Source organism: Passer montanus, unplaced genomic scaffold, assembly GCF_014805655.1.
Source record: "Passer montanus isolate IOZ18808 unplaced genomic scaffold, ASM1480565v1 scaffold24, whole genome shotgun sequence".
In the NCBI taxonomy this organism is placed as follows: Eukaryota; Metazoa; Chordata; class Aves; order Passeriformes; family Passeridae; genus Passer; species Passer montanus.
The window spans coordinates 6,245,426-6,262,478 of NW_024367037.1; the positions used below are offsets into that span (position 1 = coordinate 6,245,426).

The 17,053-nt window shown below is 41.9% G+C and overlaps 2 protein-coding genes across 10 annotated transcripts in view; one reads left to right on the forward strand and one right to left on the reverse strand.

The window, feature by feature from the left end:
* The window catches only part of RIPOR2 (RHO family interacting cell polarization regulator 2), a 66,790-nt gene extending 60,864 nt beyond the window's left edge, over positions 1-5,926 (forward strand). For all 3 annotated transcript variants that reach the window (XM_039710978.1, XM_039710977.1, XM_039710979.1), the window contains exons 20-22: positions 1,093-1,176; positions 3,064-3,154; positions 4,293-5,926. In XM_039710978.1, the coding sequence (XP_039566912.1) occupies positions 1,093-1,176; positions 3,064-3,154; positions 4,293-4,393 (276 nt within the window). In that variant the 3' untranslated portion in view covers positions 4,394-5,926. The remainder of the gene's footprint in view (positions 1-1,092; positions 1,177-3,063; positions 3,155-4,292) is intronic.
* Positions 5,927-9,348: 3,422 nt separating this feature from the next.
* On the reverse strand, positions 9,349-17,053 carry GMNN (geminin DNA replication inhibitor). 7 transcript variants are annotated; one of them, XR_005627621.1, is made up of 8 exons: positions 16,969-17,053; positions 16,304-16,368; positions 14,549-14,647; positions 14,081-14,213; positions 13,323-13,405; positions 13,132-13,242; positions 11,268-11,544; positions 9,349-9,630 (listed from the first exon to the last, which is right to left on the reverse strand). XR_005627621.1 is itself a non-coding variant. In XM_039710981.1 (7 exons), the coding sequence occupies exons 2-7, from the start codon at positions 16,358-16,360 to the stop codon at positions 11,341-11,343; spliced, it is 687 nt and encodes a 228-aa protein (XP_039566915.1). In that variant the 5' UTR covers positions 16,361-16,368; positions 16,969-17,053; the 3' UTR covers positions 9,349-11,340. The 7 variants fall into 7 exon arrangements, 6 of the variants coding, with proteins under 6 accessions (XP_039566915.1, XP_039566917.1, XP_039566918.1 ...); XM_039710981.1 differs by having other exon boundaries at positions 9,349-11,544; XM_039710983.1 differs by lacking the exon at positions 16,969-17,053 and adding an exon at positions 16,739-16,891 and having other exon boundaries at positions 9,349-11,544.

Here is a 17,053-nt window from a genome sequence, read left to right on the forward strand (position 1 = left end):
ACACAAAGATGTAGGTCTCAGATTTTTTTTTTCCCAAAGGAGTGTGCCATCTATGGGACTTCCCACCATTTCCAGAGGGGGTGGACTGCCTTGGGCAAACACAGCTCAGTTGTGAGAACTAAGATTTGAGTCTCTCTCTGATACCAAATGCAACAAGCAGGGCCAGGTTAAACACAGAAATTAAAGAGAGGGGAGAAGGAGGAGTAAGAAGAAATTAGGGATTGGCTCCTACCCTTTCATGGCAGGCCTTTCCCTACTATCCATCTTGCTCTCTGTCAGAAAAGAGCAAGAGAAAAGGCAGCTGGAAGAGGAAAAGTGGCAGAAGGAAGGCAAAGGGAAGAGGAAAAGTCCTTGCTTCTCTTGTCTATCAATCCAGTCCCCCCTTTGCTTGCCCTCTCACTTCATCTTCCATTTTTACAGCCTCTTGGTATTTCATACCATCCTTCTCCCATCCCCAGTTTCCTGGTGACAGCATCTCAGGGCAACAGGCATGCATAGCTGATACCTGGTCCACTGCCTGCAGGAAGGACCACAGAGTGGCTTCTGTGAGAGTATTATGCAACCTCATGCTGCAGATGAATTCACTGTGCAGCTGAGTGCTGCTGAGATTTGCTGCTCAGTATTAGTAGCTACTAATTTCTAGGGTCAAGCAGTCAACTGGTCTAGCAGCTCATGCTGACATTGTAATAATTATTTTAAGTCTCCCTGAGGTCTATACCAACTAGTTCATTATTATCCTTACATTAAAGAGACCATCACAAGGGCCACCTTTGAGATATTAGACTCCAAGACCCACCCAAAGCTCTTTGGTGATGTATGGTGAAAGGCCTTCAAAGGTGCCAGATTGTGCATCTCACTTTAATGTGAACTTCTCCTCCCCAAAAATTGGCCTGAGACTGCTGACCTATGACTATTGCTCTGGCCTGGACCTGCTGTAGGGAATTATCCTGCCTGTGCCATCCCACATGCTCCCTGTCAGGGAGGCAGGCTGCAATTGCTCTCCCTTTAACAGGGTAGCAACACCTCCATGCTCCACCCTTCTCTATGGAGGAACAGACATTTTCATTGCTATTCTTCTTCTTTTGTTTTCAGGCCTTGATTTATTACTGTGAAGCACTAACCCAGCCCAACCTCCAGCTGCAGAAAGCAGCTTGCTTGGCTCTAAGATACCTCAAGGTAAGAGACAAGGAATACACTGTGATGCTTGGCTTTGCTTTATAAAAAGGACATCTGATAGGTACAAACAACAAAACAGAAATTTCAATAACAGCAGCAGTAGTGTTTTTGTTTTGTGTTGCTGTGCTCCATCCCTTTTCAGATAAAGGGAATGGTTTAGAACCTTCTAAACCACAAACACCTGGGTTCTGTGACCTTGGCAAAGTTTTATCTTTTGCATATCATCTTTTCCTCCCCTCTCATATTGACTTCAGGAGACTCAGTTCCACATCACAGAGAAAAAGAAATGTTAGTCCACAAAGTACTGACTGAGAAGGACAAAAAAATGCTTTCCCAGGATAAAATGAGCTCTAATGCATGTGGGCTGCAGTAGCAGAAAAGAGAGATCACAACTAGTTTTGTGACAAATAACTGGTACATGTGGGCACTACAGCTTCAGCTAGCATCTAGTACCATCTTTGCACTCCAGCCTTTGACAGGATAGGAAAATGCACTTTTGTTTTGGTTGCATAGCCATGGGAGACAGCAGCCACCCAGGCCTGGCTGGTATGGGACACTGGGGCAAAAAATGTGTTCCATGAGACAGATGCACTTTGGACTGACTATTTCTCTGTCTAATCTGTCCCCTGGAAGGCAGCTCTAAACTGTAACTTCATCCCAGTCACAACTGATGTCATTCAATACATAATCCAGTATTGTTTAACTATAAAAAAATCTTTCCTTAAATGAGAAGCAAGTAGGCATCCCTGAGAGGCAATGGTGAGGGACATCACGTCTCTGCTGCATGTGGGTGCAATGGGGTTTTTGAATGCTCAGGAAAACTCAGACTAGGAAGCAGTGGTGGGAACTGGAGCTAGACAAGTTTAACTTGAGCAGTGTGGCTTCAGTGATTCTCATGGCTGGGAAAAAAAGGTACTGAGAGAAAGTGTCATCATTTGGAATCTTCAAAGAAAAAGCTGAAGCTGGAAGTTATTACCAGAGATGGAAATGCTACAATGGATAGGTGGCAGGGGCAGTTTAAGCCACAATCAGTTGCATAAAGTCCCACTGAATCTCTGAGGGTTTTTTTCAGATGGCAGCAAGCTCTGTGTTGCTGTGGCCCCATCACTCACAGGCATGAGCTGTAGTCACCAGTGCAGCCTCACCCTGAGTCACACACGAGTGGCCACACTGAAGACAAGGTGGTGAGATTTAATGGCTCTGGTAGCAAAGCCCTCATTCAGAGCATGCAGACCAGGCTTGTGCCCCTTGGATCGACAGGGCTCATACAAATACTGACTCTGTGGCTCAGTGCCTCTTCCAGGTGTCACACTGGGGCAGCACCTGCCCTTCCTTTCACTCATCTCTCTCTTGTAATGTTAAATAGCCAGACAGAGACACTATGACAGCTGCTCTCCCCAAAGACCTGACATTTTTGTATCACAGAACAGGATTATTCCTTGCTTTCTTCCCAACAATAGCAGAGGCAAGGCAGAAGTCTGCAAATATTGGTGAGCACAGGCTTGTCATGCTTTATAGGAAACCCATTTGCTAGACCCTTGTCTCCTGTTCATTTCCCTGCTGTACACTTGGCATTTTATGGCCTTGGTCCACAGCCCATCACCTATCCTGCAGTCAGAAGTGGCAGATATAGCTGGTCTGTCAGATTTATAGAGTAGTGCAAAATTAGAAAGGGTCCACACCAGCAGCAGAAAATACACCTCCTCCAAGTGCTTCCCCTCAGGGAAACCCCATTCCTCCTGTCTCCCCAAAGCCCTTTTCTTGGAGCGGGAAGGACAGTGCAGAGGATTGTAGCCATAGAGGATGGTTACTGTTTACATGCAGGGTTGTGGAAAAACCCCAGAGTGTCCTGTGTGGTGCTAATGCAGCTCTTTTTGCACTTCCCAGGCTACTGAGAGCATTAAAATGCTGGTCACGCTCTGCCAGTCTGACAATGAAGACATCAGAAAAGTGGCGTCCGAAACCCTGCTCTCCCTTGGTGAGTTGCCTGGTTTAGAGCAGTGTTTAATTTTATTTTTTAACAGAGCAGCATGTAAGACACCTGAGCTATGTAAATGTGAGACTGTAAATTGAAACAAAACTTTACAGAGTGACTTAAACTAGTCAGAAAATACAGATTCTTAAAAATCATTCATTTTGAAATTGAGCTAAAAAGAGAAATTTAATTGTGTGAGTCTGGAGGGGGAAGTAGTAAAAGGAAGAATAGCAAAGGAGAAGTTGAGAAACAGAAAGTACTGATAATTAATCTGCACAGTTTCTGGGCACCAGTACTTCAGTGGCACAGAAAAATTTTGTTTTTCTGGCCTTTCAGCTAGGCATGAATTTCTACTCCGTGGGGGAGGTGTCCTTGTGTTATCTGAATTATGCAAACCCTTCAAATATGCTCTCTTCCATTCACCACTTCAGCAGAAATTCAGTCTGCTGTTGGACATGTTATTGCTCAGGTTATAAAACAACTAGCCCAGGGACACTTGAAAACTCTGATTGTTCTGCCATTCTTGTAGACAACATAGAGAGACCATTTTCCGTTCCTAATTGCCAGCTCAACACATTAGGCTCAGTGCTGTCTTCGTGAAAGTGCATATAGATGGCAGTAGCTAAGGAAAAAGGGGTTGAAAGACGCAATAATATTTAGCAAACATACTGCTTCCTCATTTTCAGCAATATAAAAGTAACTTTGTAGATAGACTCACTTCTTTAAAGTGCCAGGAAGTGGGAGGTGGATAAACTTTATATTTTCCAAGGTTGAAGTGGATAAACATTTACCTCAAGTACATCACAGCAGCAGCTGAGACCTTGACAAGCACAGTAGGTCATTCAGTACAACAAGTGTGCAGATACTGTCACCTCATCGCACAAGCCACATCTGCTTCTGTTTGGCTTTAGATAACCAAACAAGTTACATGGGAAATTAAAAAGAAAATAAAAAAATTGAGCATTCAGAGCATGTTTAACTTTTCAAAATAATTTCTGAAATTGCCTCTAACAAAATAAAGTTTAAGAAGGGGTAGAAGTTACTGGACAATCAGTACCTTCCAACAGCAGAGAATCTAGTATTTTAAATGTTCTAGGGCAATGACATAATACATTATTATGCTTTATCATTTTGCATTCAGGTGAAGATGGGAGACTGGCATATGAACAGCTGGACAAATTTCCCCGGGAATTTGTTAAAGTTGGAAGCCGCCGTGGAACTGAAGCTGCCACAGCTTTTTAGATGAAAAAGAACCTGCTACTATTTAACAGGCATTAAAGTAGGATGGAGCTGCACTTCAGTGTGGGGAACAAAAGGAAGACTTTAAAGAATTCTATGAGAATGTTACAAAATGTAGCAATTTACAGACTTCTTCAAGAAAAGCAAAATCTCAAATCCAGCTTAAGGATTCCTATTGGCTCCTTGTTGCAGCTCATGATGGAACAGTTGGATGCTGAGGAACAATACTTTCTTGACTGATTCTGAACAAATAATTTAATTGCAGTTATTCAGCTTGAACAGACTTCTGTGAGGTTTTTAGAATTTGGCATCTCCATATATTTTCCTATTATATTTACTTTCTTGAAGTTGTTGTGAAAGCTTGAGATGTGTGATACTGTATCTAACAAGGACAATCAGGAGGCCACCTGAGCAGGCATGCAAAGTTTTCCCTTGAATCCCAAATGAAGTGTCTGTTGCCATGCAGTGTCCCCAGCCACACTCCAGTGGCATGAAATGCTGCTCAGCTTTCCCAGTTGTGTCTTGGAAATGAAATACAGGGAAAGTTCTACAAGTTTTGCCTCAAGAAACAGCATGATGTAAACCCAGGGAGGCGTCACTTTGGTGACTCATTCTAAATGCCTCCACTGGTCTTTTATTCCCTTCTCTTGCCCTCCAGCAGCAAACCATCATTAATCCAGCAATTTCTGAGGGGGATCAAACAATCATGTGGGTTTGTGAAAACTAAATGAAAAGGTAAAGTGCATTTATTTATTCTGAAAAGAAGGAGTGAATACCACTAATTGCACGAGTCCCCAAAACCATTTTGTCCTGCAAGTTGCAGGCAGGATTGGATTTCGTACATTCTAATTAGAGGAGCATAGTTTCTATAGAGTGATTTCAATATAAAGAACAGAACAAACTCAAGTGGACCTCGGAGGCAGTAATAAACAGAGGGGGAAGTGAATGCACCTCCCCACCCTGCACTGCAAGATTGAAAGACAGCAAGTGCTTCAAACTGTTGATTACAAGCCTTAAGTTAACAGAGAAGGTGAACAGAATTTAACAAAAGAGTGTTCCTGTACTGTGTTCATTATGCATGAAATGCTATTTAGATGTCAATTGAAGTATCCAAATTTGCATAGACGACATAGAAAATATTGCAAACAGTTCACATCAAGAGGAAACCTTGTGAGCCAAACACTTTGGCAGGCAGGGGTAATTTGTTTTGGTTTTTTTACTGTGAATGTTACAAGAATGTACATATCTGTATATTTATAAATATATATATTCTTCCTTTAATTAAAGAAGTACATTTTGTACAGTGCAAAATGCTTACTTGTTTACTGAAGGATATAAACTCTTTTTGCAGAAGGTGAAATAGCCATGTTATGGTTTTTATACTACACCTGTCCCATCAGTTGAATTCTTTCAAGGTGTCCTTTTTTATCTGCTTCTTTTTTTTAAATTTTTTTCTTTTAGTTTTGTGGCATTTGTACTCACCATATTTCCTATCACATTTAAGTTATAATAAAGATTATTTTTAATTACTAAGCACATCAGTCCATATGTATAGTCACCCTTTCCATCAGCAGCCTCTTCACTATCAGGCTCATAGTTTAAGTTCAGAGCAAGCCAGTTTTGTGTATCATTCAAGATATTTAACCAAGAGAGGCTCCACAGGGACTACCAGAAAATGTGCTGGAGAGCTCCAGGATTGATGGCTCCACAGGGACTACCAGAAAGTGTGCTGGAGAAGCTCCAGGATTGTTACCAAACTTGCACTGATTACTCCTCCCTTCTATGAAGACAGACTCTCCTCAGACAGAAGACTTCCACTTTCCCTTTTCAAACATTCAGGTTCCAGCACACACCTTTAGGAATGTAGAGCTGCCTATGGAGCAGGGAGCCAAAGCTGCATAGAACAAGGAGCAGCTCACATACAGAGGTACCACATCAATGGAGGCTGTATCTCATCTTATTGTAGTTTAAGCCACCCTTGGAGTTCAATAGTCTAAAGCTGATCTGCTACACCATTGCAACCAGGATTCACGACAGCTGTGACAGTGAACAGACTTTAAAGCTTCCAAAACCTGATAGCAAAGAAAAACGATCAAACCATCTATTTGTCTCGAAGCCTGTACATTTTTATGCTTGCAGAGCTGACAATGCTGCCTTTTCCTGGCACATTAACACACTCCTTGGTGGAGTAGGAAAAACCAGATGCACAGAGGTGAGCATCACAAGGCTTGTGCTTACCAACTAGTAAAGTTGCAGGCAGGCAGTAATTACAAAAGCTCTTAGGGCTGCAACAAATTACTTGGACAAATTCAAAGGTCAGGGCCACCCCAGGAAAGTATGTTAGGAAAAAGCTCCCATACCAAAGGAGCTCAGCAGCAGTGCAGATGGAAGAGATGGGCAGCTCGCTAGAAGTGCACTTGGGAAAGGGTATACTTACCTTATGCTGTGGGGGTTTTTACTACCCCTGCCATGCTGTCACTGTCTCAGCATTCAGCCCCATAAATAGAAAGCTGTAGCACCCCTATGCTACTATAGCTACAGCAGCAGCATGTTAGGCTGCTCAGTTTCACACTGCTACTGGCAAGGCTGTTTGTTTTATCCATCAGACATTCAGAAAAGCTATCCTCTATAGCTCCACCCTGTCCTGCAGTCTGTGATATATACTTTATAATTTATACTTCATAAATCATGCTTATGAATAATGTGGACTTCAAAATTAGGAGCCAACAACTGCCAGACCCTGTATCTTAAGTACGGCTCCCTGCTTTACAGTGGGATTGTCCTGAGCAGAGGATCCCCAGCACCCAGCTTCAAATGGCTGCAGTGTCCCCGGGGTAGGATAGATGTGTCCTCTCAACAGATCACATTTCATTACAGGCATTTGCCAGCAGGTCAAAAACAGCAGCAAATTAAGGTTCCTTAAAATGCCATTATCAGTTGCTAAACTGCTTTGTGTTATCACAAGAAAGGAAAGATAAATGAATAACATAATAAACATTTTCTGTTAGAAAAAAAACACTGATGACAATACAACTCAGTCTTAAGAGCAACTGGAGTGCTGGAAAAGCACAGCTTTGGCAAAGTTTGCACATCTTAATAAATTCTTAAATACAGTTCTGAAAACAACCTGAGATGGCCCTTGAGGAAAAGTAAATGAATATGCATCACATGTTCTTAACAAAAAATAACCTATGACTAACTTCATTACTTATGCAGAGGCCACACCATAAGCTACAGCACCAGACAATGCTGCAGGCCCTCACATAAGCAATCCCATGCCAAAAACCAAGTGAGTTTCAGCTGCCCAAACAAGGAGTTATTATGGTCTAATTAATTTCTTCACACATTGTCTTAAGTACAGCGGGTGGTTAGCAAAAATAACAATTTTTAGTGTAAACCAGTTATGAGTTCTTCCTCACACAAACAATCCACCTGCCCCATGGTTTGCGTGTCCCTGCACAGCTGTTTATTCTTGAAACATCTGAAACCTGCAAATGATCCACCTCCCCACACTTTGCTCTTGCATGGGGGAAATTCAGGCCTGTTCAGACATGCACATTTTATGGGAGAAGAGCTAGGACACTGTAGATACATCCCACTTCCACACAGCCTGAGCTTGCTTTAGAGAAAGACAAGATTGTGTCTGTACCCTCTGCAGTGAAAGGAGTCAACATGCTGGTGGCACAAATGCAGTTGACTTCTTGGAAAGAAGCACATCCTGTAGTAGATTCCAGAACTGATACTTTTATTGTGCCAGAGTGTTCTCTCTACAACTTAGCTGGATATAAAGGCTGTCTTCAGTGATGCTGCTTTACAGCTGCTACATAGCCATCTTCCAGTGATAAGTTTCCCTAGACACTTAAAATGTCAGATCGTTTTAAGAGAACTAATCACAAACAAATCTCTGTATAATTTCTACACATTTGACAAGCTGTGAGCACATAAATACCAAGTTCCTAGACTTAATATGTAGCACAGTGCTACTGCATGCATATTCAAAAAAGCACTCAAGAAGTTTCAGAACAATAAACAACCTCAATCCTTTTAGAACATTTTTAAACAGCAAGTATTGCAGCATCCTCAAACTGCTGAGGAGAACATTTCCATACATTAATGTCTGATACAATAGGTATAGGCAGTGTTTGGTCGAGGTTCAATGCATCTGTGATAAAGCATGTGTATAGGTTTTATTACTGTGCCAGTTCAGCTCTCACTCCTCCCTTCTCAGGCATCACAGATTTTTATCAGTTGATACAAACTATCCACTCTGCTAACAAACTGCACTTAATAAAAACATAGTAGTCTTGGTTTAAAACGCAAGCTATCCACTCTGCTAACAAACAGCACTTAATAAAAACATAGTAGTCTTGGTTTAAAACATCAGTGTGTATTACTAAGTGGCACATTCCTTTTCGATGTAAAAATTTTCCCTATTACAGGTGGGCCAAATGCTGCAATACATCCATCAGCCTACTTGCAGAACTTCCATTATTTATTTGTACACAGTCTATTTCAACAGAAGGATCCAGCACATGAAGGGACTGTCACATCTTTTATTTAAATAAAATCAATCCAGAAAAGGCATAATATCTAAACCTAATAAGCATTCTTCTTGATCAGCCTGAAGGTAAGAAACACAGATGCAGATACTGCACACAAATTCTGGATTGTCTCTTTCTGGCAGTTCTGTTCCAACAGCAGCACCTGTACTACAGCAGTTCACACAGCAGGAAGTGAAATAGTGGAAAGGTTGCACTCTGCTAACAAACTGCACTTAATAAAAACATAGTAGTCTTGGTTTAAAACATCAGTATGTATTACTAAGTGGCACATTCCTTTTTGATGTAAAAATTTTCTGTTACAGGTGCACCAAATGCTGCAATACATCCATGAGCCTACTTGCAGAACTTCCATTATTTATTTGTACACAGTCTATTTCAACAGAAGGATCCAGCACATGAAGGGACTGTCACATCTTTTATTTAAATAAAATCAATCCAGAAAAGGCATAATATCTAAACCTAATAATCATTCTTCTTGATCAACCTGAAGGTAAGAAACACAGATGCAGATACTGCACACAAATTCTGGATTGTCTCTTTCTGGCAGTTCTGTTCCAACAGCAGCACCTGTACTACAGCAGTTCACACAGCAGGAAGTGAAATAGTGGAAAGGTTGCACTTGCTGTCTCACTTTGGTCTGCTAGTCATGCCACAGTCCGTCCTTCCCTTCTACAGCCTCTGCAAATACAGTATGCCTGATGTTTAAAAATAAAGCCACCTCTAAAAAAATTTCAGTTAACAATCAATAACTAAGAACTGCAAAAAACAATTGTATCAAAATGAAATTTGTTTCCTTTTAGTAATGTTGGAACTACTTTGTTAAGAAAGTTGCTTAGAATGTGAGATAGGTGAGGTCTAAATCACTTGACAACCATTATCCACTTCTCCTTAACAGAAAGCCAAGGTTACTCTACAAAACATTTGCCCAGCACCCAGTTTTGTTTCTTCAAGACAGCATCAGTGCAAGATAGAGGACACACCTTCCTCACCTTTTCATCCTGTGATGGAAAGAAATATGTCTAAGCACCCCCTGGAGCACATGTCGGAAGATAAAATCTTGTGCTTACAAAATCCACAAGATATTGTGATGCCTCTTTTTCCATTGTGATGCCTCTTTTAGCATGCTTGAGGTAAAATGGCAGCCAGGAGTATTATCTTCTACAATGGCTTCTGCCATTTCCTGGATGTCACAACTGAAATCAGTTGTAAAACATCTGTTAATTTATCAACAGCCACAGGAAGTAAAACAGAAGGAATATAAAGGTGCCAATCTGATAGCTCCAGAGTCATTCACACATACCCTGAAGCAACCATCTTCGGTAAGGCCAGAGATCCACAAACCAGGATGCCTCTATTCACTTCTGCCTCCCGAAAGCCACTCAGCTTTAAGCTCCTCCCAAGATACGGCAACAGCCCCCATTGTTAAAGCCTTGTTACAGAACTGCCCCGAGTTCACTCATTACTGGAAAATCTGTATCCAACTTACTCTCCTGTTCCATCATGGCCCATGCAGGGTGCTCAAGGTTTTAAAGACTACTTTCTATTCCTGTAAACCTTTCAGAACCTAAGCACCTTGGTAAAAGGGTTTCTCATCTCTTGGTAAATATCAGAGCAGTACCTTGAAAACAGTTTCCATTCAGAATAGCTCTGAAGTATAGGCTGTTTTGTTTCCACCTAGTTTCCAGCGCAGCTGCTACTGGGACTAAGAATACACCACCTTCTCTTCATAAACCAATTAGTTAAACTCTCCTTACACAGCTTGCAAAATGCTTCCTTAGAAGGCAGAGAAAATTAATTAAAAAAAAAACTTAAAAATCATAAATCTAACCGACCTTTAGATTTTTACTCTAATTACCCAGTAAGATTTTTTGACACCTCACCAACAGCACATACATTCTTGCTTTTTCTTCCACTCTCTATCCACAAAAAAAAAGTAATTTTGTTCTCCAGAATTCTGCAAACCTAAAAAAACCCTAAAAACTGCCCAGGCATTCCCCCAAAAAATTTGAAAGTTTCTACAGTTTCTACTACAGGAGTCATAACTGATTTAAACCAAGGATTAACCATTCCCCTGTCAATTAAGACATTATTTTGGTAATTCAAAGATTTATTTATCAATTTCCATGCATCATGTCAGACCAACTGATAAAGATATTTACACAACAGTTGAAATACACAGTATTTGTGCTTCATACAAGCAACTACATGCAGCCTGCAGTAAATTTTCCATGCATTATTCAGATACCCCTCCCACTGCTACATAATTCCAGTTAAAAATGTCAACATCTGTAATGTTCCCACAAGAGTTTCTATACCTGAGGTTTAATATATCCTTTCAAGAGGAAGTCTGCAATTAAAAGCCACATATATAAGCCTATTTAAAGGTTGTCATTCCAGTTGCAAATGGCTTGTTTCCTTTGAAGGAGGATCTGATCTATTCTCCCTTAAACCAGACAATACTTGTGATGGCTCCTCTTCAGAAGGACTGTCTGCCTTGTCTCCACAGTTATGCTCTTCATTTTCCTGTCTGGATTCCTCTAGAGCCAGACTCTCCAGTGTCTCAAGACTGTCAGGTGCTTGCCCAGTTAGCCTCTACAAAGGAACAGAAGACAGTGAATTTAATATTTTTTTCTACTTAACTATGAAATAGTGAAATAAGACTCTGCATATTAAATTAAGCAAACTAATCACCTTGGAGGTCGTTGAAATAATGAAAACATTCCTCAGTTACAAAAATCTTAAGACACAAGTTCAACTCAAATTACTACCTCTTAACTTGCAAACCACATTTGCTTTGTTCAGTTTCTCAGGTTCTTCAGTAGGACAGGTTTCATCTCAAGCAACCTAAAACATGGGGAACTGGTTCCCAAGTTAAGTATTTACTATAGCACCCTACAGATTTAATTTTAGAAAAAAATATTGTACAACCAATTTACTCCATTTTTAGTTAGAGATGATGAAACCACATTAAGCTGAGATGAGCTTTAAGACTCAGCAGTCTCTAGCACTTGATCAACCTAGAAGTTCCTCACCTAACCTGAGGTAAGGAAGATAAACAGGACTGTAAAGAAACTGGTTTTGAAGCTTCTGGTTGTTTGATGTATCCTTTAAGGCTCACTGAAGCCTCAGGAGGGAGTAGCTTACAACTAATAAGTGATCATAACTCTTGAGAAACTGTAGAGAAGTTTCAAAGTACTTTAGCTCAAGCCCTCAAATAATGTAATTTCTGCCCATGGACATATCACTAACAAGCAGTACTCCCCAAGTACCAAAAAAAATCAAGTGTAGCAAAACAGTCTTTCATGGCTGATCTAAACTGCACTAACTGAAACTAACTTGTGTTGTCTAATTCTTGATGAAGTCCAGTTCTTGATTAAACAAGTTACTTGCAATAATATTTCATTTTGTTTCCACCTCCCAGTCTAGTCATTACAGACTCAAAGTATTTGCCAGGCACCCAGCTTCATATCCCAGCTTAATGAGAGCTTAATCTCTGCAAAAACAACCTGAAAGCCACAACATCAAGGTTCCATACCTATCTATGTATTTATCACAGCTTCAGAGGCTCTTACAAACAATCCACTCCTGCTAAAGGAGCCATGGAATTAGTGGAACTACTTGCCCCAAGGAATTCTCAGAGGGAGCTGTTGGGAAATTTATGAGTTTATGAACCCTAGAGACTGCATGCAGCCCTTTTTGGGCAGTGAAACTGGCACTGTGCCTTGACAAGAAAATCTTGACCTTAGAGAGCACAGTGCTCCCTCTCACCATTCTACTTTGTGACTCTGTTTCAAGTTTAGTTTCTCAAAGGACACAGCCAGTACCAACCTATGAGGGACATGAATTTAAGTCATCCCAAAAAAGTGCAAAATCAACTCTTCCTTCCCTTATCACAATCTCCAACATGCATTCTGTTAAGAGAGATGTTTTCAGAAGGAGAGATTCAACCTACTATCTTAGTACTCTCATTATTCCTATAGGTTCTAAGATGGGAAAAATTCCTATCCTAGAAGGAGCTTTATGACACTAGAATTAGAGCAATTCTGCAGGAAACAGGTCAGAGCAATTTAAAATGAAGAATCATGTGAGCACATTAAGAAGTCACGATTCATTATAAATACCTTGGCTGGTTTGTCACTTTTTTGTTCTACAACATTAACTGAAAATTGCTTTAAGTACCTCAATCACGCTGGTCATATAATGCACATGCTCAGCGAGGGACATGAGCTCTTCATTTTCTTCTTTTAGGCGGGCAATTTCACCATCCTTCTGCTCGATTTCTTTGTGCAACTGAGTTCAAATAACAACATGTTAGAAGAGGAAGACAAGAGCCAGGTAACTTTAGCAGTTAGGCATCTTTGATTAGCTACCTTTTCATTTTCTTGAAGCACTTCATACAGAGCCTTCCTCCTTTCTTCAGCCACTTCTTTCCAATACTGAGATGAAGGATCTCCTGAAGTTAGAGGCTACAGTAAGTCCGATTTCTTAAGAGCACTTTGAGATATTTAACTTGTATAAAAGTATTCTGTGAGCTGCAATACTAAAAACTCACTCTGTATAGTGTTTTCAAAGCTTAGTTGTACAACTACAATTAGTGACCCAAGTTTACAGGAAACAGATCCTACACTGCATTAATGGCTGTACAATGCCTTCAGGAGCTGCCTCAAGGATGGCAGGAGGCTCTGCAAGATGGCCACGTTTGCCAGTGCTGCTCTGAATGTGCACGTTGTGGAAGACAGAAGTGTTACTTCCAAGTCACTGTCCACACTGGGCATAATGGCTCTGAGAAACTGCGCACACAAGACGCTGTGGCAAAACAGGCTTTCATTTCAACTTAATTATTAGTCACTGGAAAACTTACAGCCCAGCCAAAATAACAAACTACAAGACTCCTTAACACTGCTGCACACAATGCTTCTCAGCTTCTGGTTATCATGAACTCCTTCTTAAACACTAGACATCTATACTTTATTTAATATAGAGGATAAGTATCATCAACTCCTGCTAGACATTATGAAAAACCCACAAAGCCCTTGTCTAAATGACAAAGGAAATATGCTTCAAGTAGCACTCCAACAGCAGCATAGCATTTAAAGTGCAAGAAAACATTTCAGGAATTACCACATACCTTTCATCATGAGATCTTCAGCTTGAATGACATCATTCTCATTCTCTTGCTCTTTGTCCACAGACACCTCAGCTTTACAAGCCTTTGAGGCAACTTTGTTATTCCAGAGTTTCCTTCTGACTGAAGATTTCTTCTGCATAAAACATGGGCAGGTTCAAGTTTAGAGGAACATCTCAGCCTACACAAAAATACAAACTTCTAAGCCTGCACACTCATGACTGCAAGTAAGTCTCTAAGTCCTGATTTCTTCACATTATAGCTCTAGTTTAGACATCTTCCTTAATACCCAAAGAACTCAGAAATTGCTGGGTTTTAATACTGTTTATTAGTAGAACAATAGTAAGCTTGCATCACTCTAGTTAGCACATTTAATTTTTTCAAATATATTAGTTTTCAGTTAACAGCACAGAAGCATTTCCCTATGTCCAGAAATAATTCTATATCTACAGATTATCTTTTAGTTTATACCTCATTACGTCTGCCCACCAGGCTACCGGCTGCTGAAGGCTGGATCATTTTAAGAGTTGGTCTTTGGGCAGCACTGCATGTGCTCTCTGTGAGGTACTTCTGAAAAGACAAAAATGGGTCAGACACTAGCCACTCTTTTTTACATAAACTGAAAATTAGGAATCCATCATGCTTCCATTAAGGTAACACATAATTCTTCTTCTCAAAAAAAAACCCCACTGTAGCCTATATTAAGGCTTTTGTAAGGAAGGGGATCTAATTATTTCTAATAGAGATCGATCTTAATCACACGAAGCTATGATCAATCCCTGCCTCTTAGGAAACATTTACCTTTCATAAAACAACTTCAGCAGAAATACTCTGATTAGATTTCAAGGCCTTTAGCTGGACCTCTCAAACTTGAGTTTGAGAGCAGCAGTCTCAGACCCTTGGGGACAGGGACAAAAGTGATTGCAGTTGCAAGGTTAGGTGGCAAGGGCACATCAGGCAGCAGCTGTTTTTGTGACTTGCTGACACACCATCAAAGAGTGTTCATTTAAACAGATGTGTTACTTTGATTATACATTAAAATGGATCAAAAATTTCCTTGCTTCGATCCAGACAGGCTATTGTTTTGTCTAACCAGTATGTTTATCACCCTTGCTATCATGCATAAATGCCTCTTTCCTGCATCAAAGCTTTCTGATTGGGTTGGTTACACTGCCACCATGGGACAGCAAACAATGGCAGACGACCAAGCAAGAACAGCCAGGATACAATGCCACACGGGCGTGAGAAAGTCACCGATTCACACCGTGCTTCATAGGACAAGAGCTCGCATTTCCCACGGTAGTTTCTGCCACCAATTATCCTACTGTTCCACTAAAGGACAAACATTAACTGCTGTGGGAACAAGAATCACACCGTGTGTCAGACACTGCTTGCTGTTACTTAGGATTAGAGTTAAGTACACTCTGCCAAGAAATTACTGGCCAATACTCAAGTTAACCCACTGCAAGTGCAAAAAGCCACACTGAGCAATTTATACCCTAGAGACACTATGGGACAAGAGTGCCATAAGTCAGACCTATCAGTTGGCAATTTTCATTAATACCTGCAGCTTCCATTCCAGTCACTAGGTCTCATCATACAAAAACTACTAGCCTCTATTTTATATACTTTTGTACCATTCTGATTGGGGCCTACATTAAAAGACTTGCCAAGAAAAGTTACTAAGGTTTGCACCTAATCAGTTAACTCTTAAAAACCTAAATCGTTTAAGCATTTCCACCAATTCCAAGGCAACTATTATTCACAAAGGTGACTGTAGAAAGTGAACTGCCTGCTTGAATACTCCAGTTAAATCACGTCCAACACAAGACAGATGGAACTCTTCAGAAGTTCCCACCCATAAAGAACACACTACAAAACCCAACCTACAAATCCTAAGCATAAGCCAGACAGATTCAGTAAGCAAAGACACACAGTCAGGACAAACAAACCAAACCAACCCTGAAAAATTAAACGGAGAGACAGTAAGCTCAGTGTCAAAATAAAAAGGACTTGCTGAGCAATAGGGAAAAAAGTAGTCATAAGCACATATACCCAAGCAGGACAGCATGTTCCCAAGCCACAATGTCTGCCAGGAGGTTACTCAAGCCAAATGGACATAAGCCAGGTGGAAGCACATTGCAACAGATCCCTTTATATTCCTTCAGTGGACAGAGAAGCTTGTCACACAGAGAGGTGCTAGCTTCAAGCCTTTAAAGCCTATACCTGCAAAGTTCCTGAGGACTTTTCTGTGGTCAGTTTCTGTTTCATTTTGGAATTCATGAGATCAACTGCAATAGAAAAAAACACGAAAATTAATACAGCACCCCTCTACTCCTGAAGTTCGGGCAGCACTAGTTAGAGACCATTACCATTTCGGTAGGATTATCAGCTTTCACGGCTGCCTTAAGCAGCCAGCCACGCACGGCGCGGTCAGCGGGCCCCTCCAGCGCCCCTCCCGAGGCTGCACCCCAGCCACGAGCGGCAGGAAGGCAGCGCCCAGCGCGGAGCGGCCTTCCCGCAGGCCGGCGGGGGTGTCCCGGGAGCACACCCGGGATGGCTGTGGGGAACCGGGCACTCACCCCGGCCCAGCTCCCAGCAGGCGAGCTCGCAGGGCTGGCGGGAGTGTCCCGGGATGGCTGTGGGGAACCGGGCACTCACCCGCACCACCCACGCGGCCCCGCTCCCGCCAGGCGCTCGCGGGGCTCCTCCCTCCCCGCGCGCCGCCGCGGCCAATGGGGAACGGCGAGGCAGGAGCCCGCCAACTCCCAAACTCGGCCACGGAACCTCGCGGCCCCAACCCGCCGCCGGTGGCGGCGGCTCAACCGAGACGGAGAGCAGCCCCTCCTCGTCCTTCCCGCCCCTCTCCCTCTCCCGCCGGCCCCGCTCACCCGCGGCCGCTCCCGCACGGACCCCGCGGCGCGCGCCCGCACACACAGCCACCTTCTCGCGCCCGGCGCGCGTCTATAAGGAGCG